The sequence below is a fragment of the Cavia porcellus genome, unplaced genomic scaffold (assembly GCF_034190915.1).
Source record: "Cavia porcellus strain 051 isolate PalLab524CR breed Dunkin Hartley unplaced genomic scaffold, mCavPor4.1 scaffold_4, whole genome shotgun sequence".
NCBI classification, from domain to species: Eukaryota; Metazoa; Chordata; class Mammalia; order Rodentia; family Caviidae; genus Cavia; species Cavia porcellus.
Genome location: NW_026947487.1, coordinates 64,758,039 through 64,773,066, shown reverse-complemented (window position 1 = coordinate 64,773,066; position 15,028 = coordinate 64,758,039). Strand labels below are relative to the sequence as shown.

The 15,028-nt window shown below is 32.8% G+C and overlaps 1 protein-coding gene across 4 annotated transcripts in view; it reads left to right on the top strand.

Annotated features, from left to right (window-relative positions):
• Positions 1 to 15,028, top strand: part of Cfap299 (cilia and flagella associated protein 299) — a 635,152-nt gene that overhangs the window by 536,586 nt on the left and 83,538 nt on the right. For all 4 annotated transcript variants that reach the window (XM_023560659.2, XM_063246735.1, XM_063246736.1 and 1 more), the window contains one exon: positions 2,853 to 2,995. In XM_023560659.2, coding sequence (XP_023416427.2) covers positions 2,853 to 2,995 — 143 coding nt within the window. The remainder of the gene's footprint in view (positions 1 to 2,852; positions 2,996 to 15,028) is intronic.

Here is a 15,028-nt window from a genome sequence, read left to right as displayed (position 1 = left end):
ATATAAAGATTTGAAAACAATGAGAATCCCAGATTCAAGGACCCACTCAAAATATGAGCTTCAGAGGTAAATATGGACTTCTCACGTGAAGAAATACAAATGGAAAATAAACATAAGAAAAAATGTTCGACATCATCTATCATTCAAGAAATGCAAATTAAAGTAACACAGATTCTATCTCACCCCCCAAAGAATGGCTGTCATCAAGAATTCAACCAATAACAAATACTGGAGTGGCTGTGAGGAAAAGGAACCCTTCTCCATTGCTGGTAGGATTGGTGCAATCATTATGGAAATCAGTGTTAAGATTCCTCAAAAAATTAGGATTAGAGGTCCTATTTGACTCAGTTATCGCCCTTTTGAGTATCTTCCTGGGAGAATTAAAAATATCATCCCACAGTAATATATGTGCACCCATGTTTACAGTAGCATAATTTGTAATAGCTAGATTTTGTCAATACTACAAATGTCTATCAACTGCAGAATAGATAAAAAAGATATAGTATTTTTATACAATGGAGTACTATTCAACTATAAAGGATAAATTTGAGACTTAACAATGGATGCAACTGAGACCATACTCATAAGTGAAATAAATCAGATTCACATGGGTAAACATCATGTGGTCTCCCTGTTGGAAGAAACTGAAAGAGTAAAACTGAAAGGTTTAAAATGTACAATAGATATTGTGAAATGGGAAGAAATTATTCAGAAGTAAAAAGGAACTAGGATGAGTAAAAGGGAAAAGATTAATAAGGAAAAGGTAAAAATGCAAGTTGGTTATATGATTTGTGTCTCTTAATTCTTTAAAAAATTTGTGCTAACAATTGGAGAAACTTTTATCCCCATATCTTGTACACTGAGCAACCATTTTAAAGATAACATTGTAGTGTATTAACTATTTTTATTCTCCTATTTTATTATGAAATTTTGTTTTCCCTTCTTTCCATTAAAAAATGATAGCCTGTTCAAAAATGGTGCTGGGAAATTGGTCATCTATATTCAGAAGACTGAAGCTGTCCCCTTATCTCTCACCATTTACTAAAGTAAAATAAAAATACAGTCAAGATCTAAATATTAATACAGAAAACATACACTCCTAGAAGATAAAATAGGTAAAACACTTTATGTCAAGAATATAGTTACATACTTCTTGAACAGAAAAACAATTGCACAAGAAATATGAGCATGAATAAACAAAATGATTATATCAAATTGAAAAGTTTCTGTACAACAAAAGAAACAGCAGAATGTAGAAACAATCTACAGCAAGAGTAAACATTTGCGAGCTTTTCCTCAAACAGAATTAATATCTAGAGTACATAAATAATTCTAAAATACCAAACCACCAGAAATAAAAGACTCGATCTAAAATGGGAAAGTGAAATGAATTGACACTTCTAAAATGAAGATGTAAAAATGGCTAATAAACACATGAAAAAGATGTTTCACATTTCTGACCATTAGAAAAATACAAGGGAAAACAACACTGTGATTTCATCTTATACCGCATTCAATGACAGTGTTCAAGAAATCGAATAATAAATGCTGGTATAGCTGCAGTGAAAAAGAACCCTTCTGCATTGTTGTTGAAAATGTAAAGTAGCATAACCATTATGGAAATCAGCATGAAGAGTTCTCAAAGAACTCAAATTAAAATTAAATTAAAAATTCCATTTGACCCAGCAATTTCCCTTTTACATATTTTTCCAAGATATCAACTTACAATGATACATGAATACCAGCGTGTACATGTTTACAGCAGTACAATTCATAATAGTCAAATCCTGGAAGCATCCTGGATGTCCATCAACAGATGGATACATAAAGAAAACATGTTATCTATGTGTAATGAAATATTTTTCAGCTATAAAGAATAATTCAACACATTTCTAGAAAAATGAATAAACCCAAAAAATATAATAATAAGTGAAATAAGTCAGAAAAAATTAAATTCCATATGATATCTCTCATTTGAATGAGGCAAAGTGTAAATAAAAAAGCAAACAGAATTGATAGGAGGAAACTAGGAGTTGGACTTTTGCAAACTGCAAAGATTCCAAGAGTCCAAGGGCAGGGAGAAAAAGATTTATGATATGTCATGTACATATACAAAATATCCACAATGATGTAAACATTGTAAGTCATAAATATGAATTAAAAATAATAATATTAACAATAATGAAGACAATAGGGAAAAGGAGTCTAGTGATTGAGACAGAGAGAAGTGAGGATGGGAAGGGGAATAAAAATGAATCAAGACACATTATGTACGCGCACCTACTTCCTAAGATGAAAGTGAACTCCATGTATTGCGAGCATTTACTAACAAAATAAAGCTTTAAAACAACTCCACTTGTATCATTGTAGCAGAAAATATACAGCAGTTCAAGCAGAAAAAGAATGTAGAGTTTAAAAGCACAAATACTGGGTTTGAATTTCTGTGTTGTCACTAACTTTAAGAATTTAAAAAACTCAACCTCTCTTTCTTCATTTCCTTTTGTAGACACTGATAACCCAAATAAAAACAATAAGATAGATACATTTCAAACATTTAATGCCTTCTCAGGAATAATTCTGTAAGAGTTGTTTATCAAAATTGTTAAATTACTCTATATGCATATTATATATATATATATATATATATATATATATATATATATATACTGCATTAATGTTCTCTAAGTTTCTTTACCTGTTCTTACAGATGAAGAATAGAATCACTGTAAGGATGCATCATAAAACAGTGAAATAGACCCTCACTAGATGTAGCTCCTAGTAGCATATACAATGAACTCAAGTGACTTTTATTCATTTTTCCTCTCCATTCTCAATTTTGTCTATGCTACCAGTCTGTGATCTTCATTCGTGACAAAAATGCTTATGGACAAGAAGTGTCAGGATACATTGACTATGCAAACAGACTAAAAACTGAAGACTTTGAACTCTACTTTAGTGGGAAAAAAAGACTCCTCCCAAGACCTACAGACCTGAGGTAAGGCGTACATAATTCTTATACCTTCAGAGGCAAGGATAATGTGATTTTGTTTCATGTTCTGTGTAATACATGCAAAGTTAGTGTACATGTAGTAGGAATGTGATTTCTGTGTCTTTTATAAATTTTAAAATAAGGCATTAACATAAAGTCATTTGCTACTCTGGAAGCCTAAGGAACAACTCTTCAGGGACAAGATAAGTCAATTCTGTATGACAAAGTGAAGTTGATTGTCAAAATCACTACCCTCTGCGTAGAGGTAACACTCTGCACTGTCTACCTAGATGTTTTGAAATCGATCCATTAACACCTCCTCTTTCCAGTTCCTCAGTCAAAACACAAAGCAATTTCTCACCAGCTCATCTTCCTTTACTGTCATCTGTCATTGTTTTTACTACTTATCTCTACCTACCCTCTTGCTGGCTCCTGCATCCCAGTACCTGGATCTACTCTACTGTGCCAGTGTATTCACAGATTGATTCCTCTGGATAGAGCTCAAGGCAAACTTTTATTTGACCACTGTTCACTTATGGTTCAATTAAAAATAGTGGCAAATCCTACTTTAACTCTTTACTGCACTGAGATCTTTATTTGACAGTTGCAACAGTACTCTACTCCTTTGAGAACTTTCTGTTTATTCTTACTGCTGTTACCTAAGACTTTCTAACCAATCAATGGACTACTTTCCTACTTAACCTGTAATTTAACTTTCTTACACTAATCTCCAATGCCCATGTCTTTTTGTCCTTTTATTATACCTCAAGTGTAAATTGGTCTAGATATCTTCTTTAATGGACCTCTATCTAGATACCTGGGTACTGCTGAAATTTTACAAAGATGTAGATAACTGCTACTAATAATTTATAATTTCTAAACTCAACTAGGTCACTTGTGACAACTAAAACTTGCGTTCAAAAATTAAACTCATTTGTTAATTTCTCAAGCCTGTTTCGGTTTCTGTGCTACTTATCTTAGCAAGTGGGACCATTGTTAAAACTGAAATCCTTAAGATTACATATTGTTGGTATTAAAAAAAGCGTATAGACCAATGGCACACAATAGAGGACCCAGAATTAAACAAACTAACTTGCAGTCAGTGGAATTCCAACAAAGGTGCTAAGCACATGTATCACTAGAGAAGGGACAGTATTTTCAATAAATGGTGCTGGGAAACCTGGGTATCTGCAAGACGGAGAATGGATCTAGACCCCTATGTCCTACCAGTTAGAAAAATCAAATCAAAATGTTACAGAATTACATGTATGATGTGAAAGTATTAAAAAAGGGAAATGTTTCAGGACTTTGAAATGGGGAAGAATTTTTTGGACAAGCCTTTGAATGCCACTGAGCTAACTCCTCAGAGAACTAGAATTAGAAGTTCCATTCAATGCAGCTATTCCACTTTTGGATATTTTCCCAGAAAAACTGATCCTGTCATGCTACAGTGATATATGTGCATCCATGTTTATAGCAGCACAATTTGTAATAGCTAAATCTTAGCAACAACCCAAATGTCCATCAGTCACAGAATGGATAAAAAAAAAAAGATGTGTTATTTTTATGCTATAGAATATTATTCAGCTCTAAAGAAGGGTAGTCTTGAGGCTTTTTTTTTTTTAATCGGTACTGGGGATGGAACTCACGACCGCCTACTTGCAAGGCAGGTACTTATGCTGCTGAGCTAAATCCCCAGCCCCAGTCTTGAGGCTTTTATAAGTAAATGGGGACAACTTGAAACCATATTCATAAGTGAAATAAAGCAAACTCATATTTGTAAATATCATATTGTCTTGCTAGTTAAAAAAACTGAAACAATAATAAGATCCAAAATGTACAATAATACAGTGCTCAAAAGGAAAGAACTGGCATGGAGGGAAGTAAAAAGAAGAAGGGAAAAGATTATATGTACATAGATACACATGTATATGCGTGTCTGTATGTGTATATACAAGATAGATAACTGTATACTAATCTCTGTTAGTTCATCCAAAAGATGTGCTTTCTTTGATTGTTTGATCATTTTTATCCCTAAATCTTGTATCCTAAGCAACTACTTCTAAGTAGTTCAACTACTTCTAACAATATGCAATATACTAACTAGTGTTAATTTCCCACTATTTTTTTGAAATTCTGTATAGTTTTTATCCTTTTTCTGTTTTGCTTTTTAAAATAAAAAGCAAAATAAAATAGACAAATAGGATCATAGCCTGCAAAGCTTCTGCTAGCACAGAAAACAATAAAATGAATAGAAAACCTACAGAACAGCAGAAAATATTTGCAAGCTATATATCCAGCAAGGAACTACATATCCAAAATATACACAACACCAAAAGTGCTATAGTATGAACACAAATAACTTGATTTAAAAATGAGCAATAAATTTAGACATTTCTGAAAAAGAGATACGCAAGGCTGGGGATATGACTCAGTAGCACAGGTGCCTGCCTGACAAGCACAAGGTGATGAGTTCGATCCCCGGTACCTTTGCTCCCAAAAAAATGATATGCAAATAACCAATAAATCCATTAAACATGTTCAACATCAGTAATCATGAGGTAAATGTAAATTGCAACCACAAGAAGATACTACCTCACTCTAATAGTAACTGCTATGACAAACAAAGTTGCTGATGAGTATGTGAAAAGAAGAACCCTTACACGGTGTTGCTGGGAATGTGATTTAATGCAGACATTATGGAAAACAGTATGGAGACTCCTCAAAAAGTTAAAGAACAGAACTTCCGTAAGATCCAGCAGTCTCTTCACTGGGTGTTTATCCAAAGAAAATGAATCAATATGTCAAAGACACATCTGCCCTCCCTTTTTCATTACAGCAATATTCACATAGGCATGGGAAACACTTAAAGGTCCATCAGTTGATAAATGGAGAAAAAGAAATTTAGTACATTAGTATAGTGGAATATTTTTCGACCAAAAAAATATAAAATCCTGGGCTGGGGATGTAGCTCAGTGGTGGATTATTGGCCTCTCATATGTGAAGTCATGGTTTCAATCCCTAGAATCATCAAAAATAGTAGGAAATCCAGTCATTTACAAAAATCTGTGTAACTAATGGTCATTATGGCAACTTAAATAAGCAAAGAATGGAAAGACAAATACAGCATGATCTCAACCAAAATGTGAAATTCAGTAGTTTGATCTTGAAGAAGCTGATGGTAGGATAAATATTAGCAGAAGGTAGGGAAAGTAACATGGAGGGGAGATAGACAGAGTTTGACCAACAGCTGCAAAGTCAGGGTTATATAGTAATAAGAAATCCTAACATGTTGCAAATAGTACAGTGACTATAGACAAATAATAATATACTGTATGATTCAAAAGTTGTTTTTTATTATTTTTATAATAGGGAGACAATATGGTATTTATCAATGTGAGTTTGAGTTATTTCACTTATGAGCATGGTTTCAAGTTGCCACCATTTACCTATAAAAACCTTGATTATCCTTTTTATAGCTGCATAATATTCCATTGTATAAAAATACTACATCTTTTTTATCTATTTTGTGGTTGATAGGCATTTGGCTTGTTTCCAAAATTTAGCTATAACAAATTGTTATGCTATGCACGTGGGTGCATATATAACACCATGGCATAACATTTTCAATTTTTCTGGTAAACATCTTGTAACCTGAACAACTAGTTCTCAAATAACAATGTACAATATATTAGCTGATGTTAATTTCCTATTTTTTTTAAATTATGTATCATTTCTATCCTTTTTGTTTTTTAAATAAAAAGAAATAATTTTGAATATTTTCACCATGAAGAAATGATAAATGAGTTAGGATAATGAATAATCTGGTCACTCTATTCTAAAGTTCCATCTCAATTTCATTTAATTTAATTTCATCCACTACTGAAGGCATCTTATAGAGTTTCATTAATGTTTGCATAGTAGTGATTTTTAAAGTTCTGTCCTTAGCTTTGGGGGATTTTTTTTGCTAGAATTCTTCCTGATTATAACCTTTTCTCATCATTTATTAAATTATCCTGCAATATAATTCAGGAAGAAAACATTTTTATAAGGTATTTAATCATTTTTCTTTAATTTACAAAAAGAATACAAGGGAAGAATCACATACATACATGCAAGTATAATGAAAAGTTACTCCTCATCTCATACTGGTTATACTAAGTTTTACTTAGAAGAAATACTGTAGAATTTATTTGTTTGACCCTTCTTTTCAGAAAGACATGATATTAGCAATTTTTCCCGTGGATAACTTATAAATGATCTCTCATTTTGATTTTAATGTTCATTTTCATGACTACTGATCAGGTTGGCCATCTTTTATTGATTACTGAGATTTCTTTTCTGTGATGTACTTTTCTCTCTTTTTCAACTAGGTGATTCTTTTCTGGTAGACTGGCAAAATTTCTTTTATTTATTGTGGACATTGATTAATCTTTTGACTCCTCTGTGTATTTAAAAATGTCATGACACATTTTCCTTACATCTTCTTTGATGATCAGAGATCAGACATTTTAGTTGCCAGATTGATATAGTTTAAACTTTTACTCTTCAGTTCACATTTTTAAATTTTGTCTCATAAACTCTTTTCTAGAGGACATAAAGCCGCTGTCTTACAAAGTGTTTTAGTTTTCTTTATATTTTATATCTTTAACTTAGTACTGAAGATAGAGGATGGGCAGGTGTCACTAGGAGAAAATTCTTTTATATATAGCTCTATACTTAGTTTGATTCAGAACTAAGATAGATATCTGTAAATTAAGGGTTTCATAAGGGCTCTATTTCTTTATCTTCTGGCATGGTATTTTTATGTTATATAGAAAGAGACATTTCTGTAATTAGAATCGTTCCTCTCACATTCACTGTGGAAAATATAACTGGTGACAGACTACTGCAGCTATTTTGAAATGCAGCCACAGAAGGATCCCAGAGAATCTGATCATCTTGTCAGTTCAGATTCAAACTTGGAGGCTCAGTAGCTTTTCAAAACCCTTGCGAATGATTTCTGATCACATTTTCCTACAATTTCATAGAGATACAAGCATGACTTTTATTATCTGAGAGAGGATAAAATAAAAATTAAACCACTTGCTAAAGTTTATGAACAAAACAATGATGGGTTTGAACCAACTTTTATGTTATTAGGCATTCTAAGTCACTGCTATTCTGAGATATAGCTTTTATATCTGGAGAACAATATACAATGTAAAATTCTTGAATTACACTCTTCACCACATGAAGCTGCTTACATTTCCATTTTTATATGCTTGCTGAATATAACTGTGAGGCCCACCTGATCACTCTACGCATCTCTCAGATAGGATGATGGGGGGAAATGAAAAATTTCTCCTTGGGCTTTTCTTTGGAAGTTCCGTTAAATATTCATTCACTTGACCAGAGAATGCCCTTAAATACTAAAGCTTGAGAGGTATTATTGTCAAATTTCCTTTGCAGCCTCATCATCTGTTTTATTAAAATGTTTAATATTCCAAACCCCTGAAGTTAGAATTACAAATACTTATCCTATGCTTAAGCGTAGTCTTATGAAAACATTCTGGTAACATATTGGCAGTTTCTCAAGTTTTGAAAATAAAAAAAGAGAGAGGGTAAATAATCACAGTGTTTCTGAAAGTAGGATATAAAACACTGCTTATTTTGAAAGTTATTAAAGTGTTCCAAATTCAAATATGGTCATTAATCATTAGAGTATCAATATTGTTTCATCGATGGAAATTCACTGAATTTCAAAGAGAAGGGAATGCTCTGTGTACCCTAGCAATCTTGTCACAGTCACGTGGCTTCTTGCCTTGTAGAGGGTAGTCTATGAACACAGGGATTCACATAATCTTGGACCTGTTAGAAGCAGAATGTCTAAGGAGGCCTCCCATCCACTGCATCAGGACTGACACATGAACGGTTGACCATCACGGTTTTCCCCATGTGCATTTGTCGCAGTTCAACTGTGTTGTTACAACAAAACGTCTTCAACTGTGCAGTCATAAACAAGAGAACGTTTTTTTGGTTTCTGGGAGCCCAAAGCCCAGGCACTGACATGACTGATGCCTGCTGAAGACTGCTCTCTGATTCAGCAATGGTGCCTGCAGTTGGGCCTTCCAAAAGTAAGAAACACTGTTCTCCCTTGGCAAAAATGATGCAAAGGCAGAAAAGCTCATTTCCTCTGCCCCTTGTGTGGGCACTAATCTATTCATTAAGATGAAGTCAGCATGTCTTACTTCCCAAAGTTTCACCAAGAATTATTGTGGACACACACTCATGCCACTGCAGTATTAAAGTTTGAGAAACTGGCTCAAGACCCATATTACCCAGGAGGGAAGTTACTACCCACAGAGCACTTAAAATGTGGCTGCTCTTGAATGAAACATACTGGAAATATAAGATACACCCAGATTTTGATGATTTACCACAGAAGGAAGGTTACTAGTAAATCCATACTACTGGTTCAAATAATAATACATTGGTTATATTGGATTAAATAACATAGATTATTAAAATTATTTTTAACTGTTTTCATTTTTAAAAACATGACTACTGAAAACTTAAAAATGACATGTGGTTCACATTTCTAGCTCCTCTCCTCTTGCTCAGAAGCAGCCATAAAACAGAGATCATCAGCTAGTTATCTGAAGCAGGTCTGACTGCAGAAATTTCTATTTAGTTTGAATAATGTCTTTTAAAATTGCATTAATATTGTAGAAAAATGAATTTTAACACAAAATATATAGGACTTAAAGATCGTCTTAAAAACTTACAAGATCTACATTCCCTGATCCCAGCTATGATCCAGAGTTAAATTGCTTCTGCTTCCTGGATCAGATGCATTTTCATTTTCACTATATTAAGGCTGAACTGACTATTAATGAATCACCCTTGAGTGACTCTTGTATACAATTCATCAGTTCTAGGCATTTCAATTTATGACTGTCTTGAATTCTAGAAGTCATTTTTGCCAGTAAGATAGTTATAATCTCCTTTGCTCAACCACAGTGGGTCTCTTTAATTTCATTGATAGGCATTTCTCAGGTTGTTCCACACTGTTATAATCAACAAGGTCAAAGAATGAGACAGTGATGATGATGATAAACATCAGCTGAGCAATACTGAGCACAAGACCCTGCTAAATAATTTATGTACATCCATTGACTTCCTCTTTACCATAGATATATAGGTTAGGAATCCTTTTCATATTTCAACATAAAACCAAGAAACGTAGATGTATTAGTTGCATTAAACAAAACTGCACACAGACCCATACACACATTCAAGTAGAAATCCAGGAACAACTTGAAACTAGATGCCATGATTTGTTTTAAATCCATACCTTTTCTACTTAGGACTTTGTCATGTAAATAAATAAATAAAATTTGTTTGTTACATCCATACTCTCATACTCTCATCTCTGTCGGGTCATATATTTTTTTTTCTGCAGATATGTGTAACAAGATCTAATTTGGGATTGTTTCTCAAAACTTTAAACAATCCCACTGTCCACAGTTGAGACTGGGGAATTTTGTCCATCCCGTACCCACCCTTGCCACTTCCTGCTTCCACTGAGTTTGGCAGAAAACAACCCTTTGTACTTAACCAGGCTTTCATTTTCAGTCACTGTAAGTAAGAATTACAGTGTCCCACAGCGTGTGTGTGGAAGAGCTCTGAACAGAAGTAAAAGTGACCTGTAATTGTGGCTTCAGTCTAAGTCTTCAGGGAAAAATTAGCCGTGACTTGTTGAACCTCAGTTATGTCCCAAGATACTTTTAGAATCTATTCACATCCTCTGTGCTGTGGTCCACGTAATTTTTGAAATATCTATCTGGAATTCTTCTATGGATAAATTTAATTTTCCAATACTTAATTCATTTTAGTTTCTCTTTATCCCAACCTAAACACTGGGTACTATTATTGCTTATGGAAAACTCAAGGATGGAGCTCTGTATCCATTAGCCTCCTCGTCTGTCTATAAAACCCCAAATATGCTAGAAGCAACAATTCCTACCAAACCCTTACTGAAATACATCATCATCTAGTGCTGGAATTTCACCCAGGGTTGATTGTCTTCTTGCTTTAAGAAAAAGAAAATAAACAGAATCCCAGAACACTTCTTTGGCAAGCTCTTCCATTGTCTAAAATATGCTTCCTCAGAGATTATGCTTTGGGTAAGCCTAAAGTGAATAATTAAAGATCTGACAAAACCGCCAGTTTATTGACTCCACTGAATGAGGTTAAGACAGGATTACTCATTTTACAAGAACTTTTCCAACTTCAAAAAAAAAACTTGGTAAAATATATACAACATAAAATTTGCTAGCTTAATCATTTTAAGTGTACAGTGGCATTAAGGACATTCCATTTTGGTGCAAGCTTTTCAAATTTTTATTGTGAAAATAATGTTTTGGAAAAGTTCAAAGGGCAGGACAATAGAGAACAACATATTTGTGACCTAGACTAAACAATTATTAAAAGTTTCCCAGATTTACTTCAATTCTCTATGAGATTTTGGAGGGTGTGTCTCAATGTGGTAAGTTTGTGGATTTGTGTGGTTTGTGTGCCTTTGTATGAGTATGTCTTTTTGTGTGTTGTTTGAAAGTGGCCTACATATTTCCCCTCCAAATATTTCACCATATATTTCCTGAGGATAAGAGTTTTTGACATCACCATTATTTGACATAAAAAAACTAATAACTGTTTTCTCTGAACATTTAATATTCAGTTTATACCCAAACTTCTTATTCCTCAAATGTGTTTTATACCTAGTTTTGTGACTCATCAATATATACAAATCTCATTGCTTATGGCTCCTGAATTTTATTGTAAGACGACGCTCCTCTTCATGCTTCTCAAATGGATATATTTTTTTTTCTTGGTCATGATATTGAGTGTTAAGAGAGATTATTCCAGTTGCTTTTCAAATAATCTCATATCCTGTATTTATCTCATTGTTCCCTTGTGGCATAATTTGAATTGTTTCCCTTATTTCTGTATGTTGCTTAAACTGAGATTTAACATTAGAACTTAATTGCATTCAATATAAATATTTTTAAGCAAAGATTTTCCATTGATGAGTAATTGCATATCACACCATATAAGAAGGCATCTAATGTCATGTTGTCCCATTATTAATGAAGTTCAAATTGACAGTTTAGTTAAGGAAAAAGTGCTGTCTTTCCTCTAAAAAGATTATTTTTCCTTATTGATAATATTTTATATTACCTAAAGTATTATGTACTAATATGTATGTATTTATATAAATTTATTTAATAATCTGTTTCTTCTTTAAAATCTACATTTTAAAATATTAGAAGCAAATGAGCCTTACCATTTGGGATTTTTCACTTAATTTTCTAAGCTAGAACTATATTTAGAAGAGCTACTACATATAATAGACATTGTCTATTGTGCAAATTGTAGGTCAAAATTGTATTTGTTTATTGTTTATAATTCAGCCAATATTGAGGGAGTTCATCAATAGTAAATCTGCCTTATTAAAAATGGTAATGGGAATATTTCAAGGTGAAATGAATGAATGATAATCACAAAACTAAACTAAAAGCAAGTATACCATCAAATGCAAAATAATACTCTAATTATGTTGTATAAGTTACTTTTAACTAAAATTAAAGTGAAAAGACCAAAGAACTAACCATATGATATATGTAAAATAATTCATTAAGAAATACACAATTTAAAAGTCATAAATTGTGACACCAATTGCACGTGTAGAGGTAAAGGTGCAGATTTTGGATGTGATTAAAGTTAAGTTCTTATCAGCTTAGAACAGACTCATAAAATAGGATGTCCTGTGCCAGAATTATGGTAAAGAAATTTTTAAAAAATCCTGTAACAGGTATAGAAAATACATAGAAAAGGAATCAGAACACATCACTAAAATATTACATCAGAAAGAAAGACAGCAAGAAAGGAAGGAATTCCAGTGTAAAGGCAACAAAATGAAAATTTTTAAAAAAACCAATAATTATTGAAATGACTGGGTTCATACCTGTAATCCCAGTGCTCAGGAGGCTGAGGCAGGAGGATTATTACAAATCTGAAATTAGCCTGGTCTACACAACAAGATGCTGTCTCAAAAAGGTTGAAAATGTAACAAGAAGAAACAGATGGAAATGTAGTTCAGTGGCAGGCTACTTGCTTCAATCCCTAGAGCCAGTGCCCCCCCATAAAACGAAAGTAATGAAAAAAGGATTAACTGTGTGTTAGATAAAATGTACTTCCTTAAGTAAACAACTATCACAAGCAATAAAGAAAGTCGTCATAGAGTGATAAAGAGGTCACGTAATCAAGAAAACATAATAAGAAATGTATGCTCCTCCAATATTAGAGCTGCTAAGTATGTAGGGCAAATATGAAAATGCATGAGAGAAAAAGATAACAAAGCAAAAGGAGAAGGGAACTTCAATACACTGTTCCCCACATGGATACATCATCCAGACAGCAAACCAATATGGAAACAGTAGACTTTAGCAATATTACAGAGTACAAGGACACTTTACTCAAAAGTAGAAAAATACACATTTTTCCAAGTGCACCCAAAGCATTCTCCAAAATAGATCATATGTTATGAAAGCTTCTCGACAAATTTAAGATGATTGAAATCACATCAAATTTCTTTTCCAATCATGATAATGTGAAAACAGAAATCAAACGTAACTGCAAAATTAATTCACAAATATGCAAAAATTTGACAGCTTACATTTAAACAATCAATCTTATGAAAGCCAGATAAGGACGTTACAAAAAAGAAACTGCAAGCAAAAGTTCTTGATGCGCACATGTGCAAAAGTCATCAGTAAAACTCTAGCAATCTGAACTGAACAGCTCGTATAAAGTGTGCACCATGACCTAATGAACTTAATTGCAATGATAAGGTGATTAATATGTGTAAGATAATAAATGTATTGTGCTATCTGCACAGAATGAAGATTAAAACTTATATGATCATCTTTCTGGATGAAGGAAAGCATTTGACACAATTTAACATTATCACATGATTTAAAAACTCAGCAGATTAGGTAGACAAGGAATGTACCACAACACAATAAAAGCCATCAAGGACAAAGCATAGCTAACATTATACTCAATGGTGAAGCAACAGACAGCTACTCATACATAGTCAGGAAAAATATATGAATGTTTGTTTTTATCAGTTCTATTTAACACAGTATTAGAATTCCTAACCAGACCCATTGGGTAAGAAAGAGAAATAAAAGTGTCCAAATTACAAGGAAAGAAGCACAATTGTACTTGTTTGAAAAAAAAATCATCTTTTAGTTAGAACTAAATATATATATATATATATATATGAAATCTATAAATATATATATATATATATATATATATATATATATATATATATTGGGGATCAAACTCACAATTGTGTGCTGTGGGCAGCACCAGGCAGGCACTTATGCCACTGAGCTAAATCCCCCCCTCCATCATTTTTAAGTCATATTTTTAGGTTTTCTTTTTCTTTTTTTTTTTTTGTACCAGGGATCGAATTTATGACCTTGCGCTTGCCAGGCAGGCACTTATACCACTGAGCTAAATCTCTGGTCCTTAAAAATAGATTTTATTCACTAATACACCACAAAATCAATATATACAAATTAGCTGCACATATACACACTAATTATCTGAATAAAAATTGGGGAAAATGTTCATTTTCAGTAACTCATTTCATTTTTAGTAACTCATTTACAGTAGCACCAAAAATAAAGTGTTGATGAATAAATTTATTCAAACAGTTAAAGATTTATAAAACAACAATGAAACTGAGTAAGATACAGATAAATAGAAATATACTTTATGCTTATGGATTGAAAGAATCAAACAAATGCCAATACTAACCATGTTACTTAACGTTCTGTTAAGTATATATAATATTGCTAAAGTCTACTGTTTCCTAACTGTTTTAGGTAATATAAATATTACCTAGGATAACTGTCCTAGAAAAAGTTCATTTTGGCTCACAATTTTGGAGATTTCAGTCCATGGTTGGTTTGCTGTTGCATG